General features: G+C 36.3%; 1 gene segment (V, D, J or C); it reads left to right on the top strand.

The window, feature by feature from the left end:
• The first annotated feature begins 7948 nt into the window (after positions 1-7948).
• Positions 7949-8723, top strand: LOC131371062 (Ig heavy chain V region 914-like). The segment is given in 2 exon segments: positions 7949-7994; positions 8084-8723. Coding segments are annotated over 2 exon segments (363 nt in total).
• The last annotated feature ends 733 nt before the right edge of the window (positions 8724-9456 follow it).

Genomic DNA, 9456 nt, shown 5'->3' on the forward strand with positions numbered 1-9456 from the left:
CCAACTTTTAATCAGTGAGTATTAAATACATACATTTCACAAAGGTTCCACAACATTAACTGTTAACTATAAACAAAGAGTTTATACCGTATTCTTCTTTAATTAATTAATAAATAAATTGTAATCGTTCACAGACTGCTGCTGTATAAGAGGAATTGTGATTATAATAATTAGTCACACTGAATATTGGAAAATAATTATCTTCAGGTTTGTAGCAGTAACTCCCTGACACAGTTCAGCCAAAGTATGCAGAACTACACAATGTTTTTTGTTGTTTTCTTTGTACTTTACACAATTAATTATTGGCACATACAACCACCACCTCTACAATTCCTGACATCACACCACCTGCTCCTTGATTATTGTCCTATTAAAACACACCCCCAAGTGTTTTACTCCTTACTGAATATGTGTATATGAAGAGTGAGTTCTCTTAACAGACCTGAGGAATTCCTGCGAACCTGTCTCCCTATCCTCTTTAATGTGCTCTGAACTTCCAATGCCTGAACCTGTCTCTCGCTATTCCTCTAATCTTATAAATCCTAAAGATTTGGAATCAATTTAGAAAATCATTTGCCCTTCATAGTCTCTCCTTACATGCCCCCTTAAGTAAAAACCATATGTTCACTCCTTCAATAATGGACAATGCCTTTGATATTTGGGTTTTTGATATTTGAAGAGTGGGATATATACATTACAAGATCTTTATATAAATAATACTTTTGCGTCTTTTGATGAATTAGTTAACAGATTTAAGATTCCCAGGTCCCATTTCTTTAGATATCTGCAAGTATGAAACTTTCTGGTTTCACATATTGATTGTTTTCCTTCATAACTTTCTGCATCCCTATTAGACTCTATTTTTAAGGTAGGAAAAGATTCCAATCAAATCATTGGCAAAATTTATAACCTCCTCAATCAGCATAACCTGGCGTATTTAGATTGCTTAAAAAAGCCATGGAAGAGGATCTGAATGAACAAATTTCAGAGATAACTTGGCAGAATATTATTAAACAGATCTGTTTGTCATCTATATGTCAACGACATATGATTGTGAAATTTAAGGTGGTACACCGACTCCACTGGTCAAAGGTGAGGCTATCTAAATTCTGGCCAGAGCTAGACCCTATTTGTGACAGATGTAGGCAAGCTCCTGCAAGCCTTCTATATATGTTTTGGACATGCCTGTGTTTGTATAATTTCTGGAAATTGATTTTTGGTGCATTCTCAGAAATAATAGTTTTGCCAATAGACCCATCTCCTTTTATAGCGGTATTTGGTGTTGTAACACAAAACCTGTGCAGACGTAGCTATAATTGTGAAATATTGGCCTTTTGCACACTCCTTGCTAGACCCCCACCCCCCTACTTTCCCTCACTGGATTAAAGAGACCATGAAATATCTTAAACTGGAAAAAATAAGATACTCTCTGCAAGGATCTTCCCAAAAATTCTATGCAAACTGGCAACCTTTTTTGTCATTTGTTGAAAAGCACAAGTAGGGAACACAGCCCCAAGAAGAGGCTTTTTTTTTAAAGTTATTCATTTACTGTTATTTATTTGTTTATTTTATTTTATTTATTTAATTTATTAATTAATTTATTTATTTTTTTATTGTTTTTTTTGTTGTTGTTGTTCTCATGTCTTCTTTGTACAATGTAATTGATGCTTTATGTCTGATGGGTAGAGGGTTGGGTTGGGCTATGTTGTATTTCTTCTGTTTTTTGTTTGTATCTTGTAAAATTATAAATAAAGAGATCTTGTTCAAAAAATTAAGAGACCTGATAAAGTCTCTTAATGTTCCATATTTTATAGATTTATATTCACAGATTACAGAGGTTCATTAGATGAGAAGATTTTCATGTGTACAGGAATCCATCCCATTTTGTCCCTAAGATAAGAAGTGTCTCTATGCAAATGTCCCTGTTATATATTTAAGCAACAAAGACCAAGAGCTTTTACTTCTTCTGCTTCAACACACACCATGATCTCTACATCCCTACTGCTGTTGCTGCAGCAACACTTTTGTTTTTGCCCCCATTTTTCATGAGCTGAACTCAAAGACTTTTTCTATGTACACAAAAGGCCTATTTCTCTCAAATATTGTTCACAAATCTGTCTAAATGTGTGTTAGTGAGCACTTCTCCTTTGCTGAGATAATCCATCCACCTCACAGGTGTGGCATATCAAGACGCTGATTAGACAGCATGATTATTGCACAGGTATGCCTTAGGCTGGCCACAATAAAGAGTTAAATTCAGAGTTAAATGTTACTTAACTCACAGTCATTCTACTAAATTTAAGTTTTGCAGTTTATTCATTATTACATTAAAAATAAATGTGTTGACCTGGAAAAGACTTCATGTGTTCAACATTGTCTAGTATAAATAAATCTGAAAGCTTTAATTTCTCTTTTGCATGTCTCTCAACCTCAAATAAAGTTCTAGCTTTTCAAGATATCATTCTGATTATGGTGCAGAAGCATCGCAGACTTGATCACAGTGTGCCATCACGGTGGAAAGAAATGACATTGTCTGACACGTTGTACCATATAAGAGTTTAGACCACTAAACATGTGTGTAATATTTATTCCAATTTTATAGGTATACTGTATTTTGTATAAATTCATCTGTCGTGATCACATTACAGACAGTTTGAGAGCATATAATGGATAAACAAAAAAAATGGACAGTTTTAGGTAAATTATATCATGAACTTTGTTTGAAAAAAAGAATGTACCAAATATAAAATCTTTTTATAATGGGGTTTATAAAATTTATAAAAGTGTCTTTCTCAAACAAAAGAGTTTTTCTCCCCATTATAAACCCACATATCCTCCATCAGATGAATCTCCTCCTGATGATTTAAATACATTTCAGATACATTCTCCTCCCATCATCAGCAGATAAGCAAATCCAAGCATCAGAGCTGGATCTCACTCTATTTATATGATGTGATGGTGTCTGTTAAACTTTGGAGAACAGAGAAGACTCCAGTACAAACAACACACACCATGTTCTCTACATCTCTACTGCTCCTGCTGGCAGCTGCTTCTTGTGAGTGCTTTATCAAATTCATTCATTTACTAGATGAAGAATAAAGGTGCAGCAGATATTGTGTGAGATATCACCATGTGTTTTCCTCCACAGATGTACATGGTGTGGAACTGACTCAGCCTGCTTCCATGACAGTCCAGCCAGGCCAGAGTCTCTCCATCCACTGCAAGGTTTCATATTCAGTTACGAGCTATTGGACAGCTTGGATCCGACAACCTGCAGGAAAAGCTCTGGAGTGGATTGGAATCATCAGTAGTGGTGGGAGTACTTATTACAGTGACAAACTGAAAAATAAGTTCAGCATCTCCAGAGACACTTCTACTAACACAATAACAATTGGAGGACAGAACATGCAGACTGAAGACACAGCTGTGTATTACTGCGCTCGTGAACCACAGTGAGACAGAATAGTGGATTCCTCTTACAAAAACCTTATGAGACATGTTACACACATCCTCTCAATGCAACTAATAAATCATCTCAGTCACACTTTCACGTTCTTCCACTGTAATAAAGTCATAATGATTTGTAGTGTTTTAAAACAGTCACACAAAGTAATATTTAAATAAAAAAGAAAAAATAAAAAAAAACATTATTGAAAGAGTGTTCATTCTGAACTATTATTAATCCCTTCATTTTACAGGATTTTTAACCAGCAGTTGGAATCAGTTTCATAAAAAAGACAGGAGAAAACAGATAGCAGATGCTTTAAATTATTCCATCATCCACAAAGATTTAACAACAGACAAGTTGTTGACATGAGCTCCTGACTGAATGAGTCAGTGATGATTTGTGACCTGAATTATATATTTAATAAAATTCAGTTTCTATTAGACAAACAGATGAAAAATGACAGTTTCTGAACAGACCAGAATGTTCTTCTGGGTGTTACAGTGACACACAGTGATGGAATAAAAAGTCATGATATCTAATGAGTAAAGAGCAGTGATGAACCTGACAGCATGAAACAAACCCAGAGTCTGTTTTGAGTTACTTTACTCTAGCATTGTTCATTCACTGTTAGTATTATTATTTATTTTATATTGAGAAACATTTTACGGATTTTTCATACTTTCTTTTTTAACTTCAACAATTATCTTTGTGTGTTCTTGCAGATTCCTGCAGTCAGACACTGATCCAGTCTGATCCAGTGATCATCAAACCTGATCAGTCTCATAAACTGACCTGCACAGCCTCTGGATTTGACTTCAGTGGCTACTGGATGGCTTGGATCAGACAGGCGCCTGGAAAAGGACTTGAATTTGTTGCAATTATTGAGAGTAATAGTAACAGGAAGTTTTAGTCCAGTGCAGATCAGGGCCGCTTCACCATCTCCAGAGACAACAGTAAGAAGCAGGTGTATCTGCAGATGAACAGCATGAGGACAGAAGACACTGCAGTTTATTACTGCGCCCGTGACACACAGTGATACTTCCCCTTAGACATCAGTACAAAACACTTGCTATAGTCACATGACAAACCCACATTTTCAGAAGCTGTGGATTCATGGAGGTCAAAGAACCAAAATATTTTGATTATCTCTGACTTTTCCTTAATATATCGTAACTAATATTGATTTCCAAATTGATTGATTAGTTAAACCAATAGAGTTACTATTTTTACCACTGATACTGTATCTGAGTGCTTTCTCTCTTTTTTAAACTGTACTGATAAAAATGCTCCACTTCTGAATTCCTAATATTTTTTTTTCTGTTCCAAGTGAGATGATTTTTATTGACATTTATAGTGATTATAATCTTTTTCATGAATAACGTATTCTAGTTATTGATCATTTGAAAAGAGGAATTTTATGCCTCTAGAGGGCAGTCTGTACAAACTCAACCACACAATCATTACATAAAGTGTCTGAGTACCCTGTGTTGATCAATAAATTCTGTTGTCTAATTGTATTTTAAATGCCTGAATATTACATTAATGCCTGTTTAAAAATGTGAATTTGTATGATGTTAAGGTGTATAAACACATACTTTAGTCTTTTCTTTCATTTAGAGAAAGTATTATTAAAAATGATTTAAATTACATTTAAATACAGTGGCTTCTCCGATTCTAATAAATAGCGAGAGTGAAACATTTAGTTGTTGCTTTTCTACACAGAACCTTATAATCATCCACTCATCTATACAGTGAGCAGCATGTGGTTGTGGATTGAACACCTCCATAGTGGTCATGGACACTCCCTATTCAAATAGAGTCGTGTATAAACAGCATGTTCTTGACTGCTCTAGTTTCCAGTGAGCTCTGTGATAGATAACACTCCCATACACTTTAAATCTGGGTGAAGCAGAACTCAGAGAAGGATGATTTTAGGACAGTGTATTTTATTGGTACTCATTTCATGTAAGTTTATGTTTTTTTCTGTTGTGACTAATAGCATTATATCATTATAAAATAACATTACCTAGTTCTACTCTTCTCTTCCAGATTCTTATGGACAGTCCCTGACCTCCTCTGCTTCTGTGGTGAAGAGACCTGGAGAGTCGGTCACTCTGTCCTGTACTGTCTCTGGATTCTCAATGAGCAGCTACTACATGAACTGGATCCGTCAGAATCTGCATCTCCTCCTGGACAGAAGGAGGTTGTACAGTTTGTGACTAGAGTGGGAGGAGTCTTTGATGATTTTGTGTGCTCTGTGCAGACATCTACTGTGGTGAAGAGACTCAGTGGTAGTTGGGTGTCGATGATGCATTGGGCGCTTTTCACAACCCTTTGCAGTGATTTCTTTTCATACACTGTGGAGCTGCCATACCACACTGTGATGGAGCTTGTCAAGATGCTCTCAATAATCCAGCGGTAAAAATTGGTCAGGATCTTGGGGAATAGGTGAACTTTTTTTAATCTTCTCAGGAAGTAAGGACATTGTTGCGCCTTCCTATCCAGAGTTGAAGTGTTCAAATGCCAAGACAGATCTTCAGAGATGTGGACGCCCAGGAACTGAAAGCTGGAGACTTCAGACCCGTTGATGTAGATAGATGAGTGTCTGCTTCTGTTAGATGTCCAGAAGTCCACAATGACTTCTTGGCATTGAGGGTGAGGTTGTTCATGGAACACCATGCTGACAAGCTTTGGATCTCCTCTCTGTAGGCCAATTCCTCAATGTTGCTGATTTGCCCAATAACTGTGGTATCATCTGCATATTTGATGAACATGTTGGAGTTATGCCATGGAACATAGTCACGGATAAACAGGGAGTAGAGCAGTGGGCTCAGCACGCAGCCTTGTGGGATGCCGGTGTTCAGGATGAGGGTTGAGGATATGTGATTACCCAACCTTACAGACTGAGGTCTAATTGTTAGGAATAAAAATATAATCATTTAATATCACAAGACAATAATCACTATAATGTATTCAGTCACTTGTTCATCTTTAGGAAGTGTTTTATTCGGGTCAGAGTGCTGGATCCAGAGTCCATCCCAGGAACACTGAGAGTACAACCTGGACATGTTACAAATTCACACACTCATTCACACCTAGGGGCAATTTTAATGAAGATCACTGATCTTGATCACTGTTGGGTGTAATGCATTACTTAGTAGCAGGAGCAAGTGGCTGTTTTGTAACTACTCCAAATGGAACTATTCCAATTACTTCTCTTTTTTGGCCCAGGTAGACAAGAACATTAACGTGAAATGTAAGCTATGTCCTGGTGAAAAAAACTATCGGCCCCTGTCAATACCACGAGTAATTTACTGAAGCACTTGACAAGGCAGCATCGACAAACACTTTTGAGTGATCCATGTTCATCGACAGTACAAATGTTAAGCAGGCAAAACTTGATTTTACATCAGGAGTGTAGAAAATGTCCAAAGGTGAGCTAAAAAAATGATTGCAGGCTACCAGTCAAGGTTTATAGGGATTTTAGGAAGTAATTAATAATGAGTTAAATTACTTATTGAGTAATTAAATTACTTTTCAGACAGAGTAATTAGTAAAGCATTTTAAATACAACACTGATGGTGTAATTACTAATTAATAACTTTTTTTGTAACTTATCCAACACTGCTGCTGATTCAATTTCTCAAAGAAGATCAATTTAAACTTTTGAATAATAAAGAAGATGAAGTATAGAGAATAGTTTCACTGTTGAGTTGTTGATAGATATTAGATTTCAGCTTTGCCTTCTGCTCACTAGAGATTACAATTCTTCTTCAGAATTTAAAAACACCTGATCTAGAATCTTCTCAGCTATTTCTCTCTGGATTCATCAGTTACAGCCTCTAGAGTGCAGACTATACCAGAATGAACATCATGTTCTATTGAACGGTTTGATTATAATGTTAAATGTAGTTCATACTGTTCAGAAAACACTGCAGTATTTCACCATGTCAGAGTCAAATATAGAAGTGGTTATTCACACTGTTATTTTAACACAGAAACCAGGAAATTTGTAGACATGAGAATAATTTCTGTGTTAATGTAATTCTCTAGATTGCAGCATACATACGAATGATAATGATATAAAGAATTGTCTATCTAATTATTATTATTTTCATGTATTATGAATGAACTCTTGGAGCTGTGGGTCATCCCCCCAGTGTTATGCAGTGAATGGGCCATGCCTGTCATGCCAGTGGTTAAGAGGAACGGGGTTGTGAGGATTTGCAGTGAATCCGGCTCTGTGAATATGCTCATATGAAGAGTGCGTTCTCTTCACATAAATTCAGAGACCTAAGAAAGTCTCTTAATGTTCCAAATTTTATAGATTTATAATCACAGATTAGAGACGTTCATGAGAAGGGGAGATTTTCACGTGTAGAGGAATCCATCCCATTTTGTCCCTAAGATAAGGAGTGTCTCTATGCAAATGTCCTTCCCTGTTATATATTTAAGCAAAGAAGACCAAGAGCTTTTACTTCTTCTGCTTCAACACACACCATGATCTCTACATCCCTACTGCTGCTGCTGCTGGCGGCCGTACACTGTAAGTGTTTTTACATTTGACTTTTAATACAATTTTGGTTCCTTAAAGTTTTTTGTTTTTACATCATTAAAATAACTTTTCTTTAACAGGTGTTCACTGTGTTGAGCTGATCCAGACCGGATCCACAGTATTAACTCCTGGTCAGTCACTGGCTCTGACCTGTAAAGTGTCTGGATATTCATTAACTGATAGCAGCTACTGTACAGACTGGATACGACAACCTGCAGGAAAAACTCTGGAGTGGATTGGAGAGATATGTGGTAGCGGTAACACTTTCTACAGTGAGAAACTGAAAAGCAGGTTTCAGGTTTCCAGAGACACGTCCAGCAGCACAGTGACATTAACAGGGCAGAACATGCAGACTGAAGACACAGCTGTGTATTACTGCGCTCGTTACACACAGTGAGACAGATAAACAACGTCCCTGTACAAAAACTCCAAGTACACTGAAACAGTGCTAGCTCCCAACATCCTCCTTCATTAAAAAAGAAATAATAATGATACCAGTTCTGACTACAGCACCGGAGCCTCATGAACAATTCGACAGTCGGTTTCTGATTACATTGAATTGATTAGGCTCATGTTCATTTCACTCATGTTCATTTCAGCTATCAATATCTGACATTCACCTGTGTGTGAGTAAATCACACTTACAGCAAGGTTTTACAAATCTTCAGACAGACTGACTGTTTGTTGAATTTGCTTCTTACACACATTTTCATGCATGGTTTCTTCACACTGTGGAGTTTTTTACCTCCAAAATTGTCCTTCACCTGCATCTGATGAGTTTTCCCAGACCGGCACACACATCCATTTTATTTTCCATTACGTTTAATAGCCTCCGTAATGAAATAATAAATGATTACATACAAAAATAGAAGGAAAAATGTTTAAAAATTCTAAACATTTGAACAGTTGTGCAAATTATGTTCCATTTTTACTGACAATTCACCTGAAAAAGTTTACTCAACCTCTTGAACTGTATACTGTATAATTAACCTGCACACACTTTAGAAATATTTGAACATTATACTTTTTGTTAAGATTTAAGGCCTGTGATGGTTGTTTTTTCTTTATTCACACAACATCTACCCAACATTTTGAGGTTTAAAGGACTGAAGGTGTGTCATAAATATGAGAACATGTTCTCCTGGGATTTACATCAAAGTCATAAACTCTAACTACAGCATTGTTATGAAGCTAAGACATTACAGCTCCATTATATCAGTGTCTCATTAAACCAGGCTGCTTCATCCACACAGCTTGATCAATTACATAGTAAATAAATAGTAAGTAACTAATATTTTGTGAATGTGTATGTTTTTACATTTGCAGGCAATGGCTCTTCTGAAAGCCTAAACACTTATATGCAAATCAACAAATCAAACCCCTTTATAAATGATTAGAGGTGTTTTCAGGAGAAGTGAGGATCTGGGTTCAGGTTCTGCTCAAACCATGTTCT

This window comes from Hemibagrus wyckioides, linkage group LG02, assembly GCF_019097595.1.
Source record: "Hemibagrus wyckioides isolate EC202008001 linkage group LG02, SWU_Hwy_1.0, whole genome shotgun sequence".
NCBI classification, from domain to species: Eukaryota; Metazoa; Chordata; class Actinopteri; order Siluriformes; family Bagridae; genus Hemibagrus; species Hemibagrus wyckioides.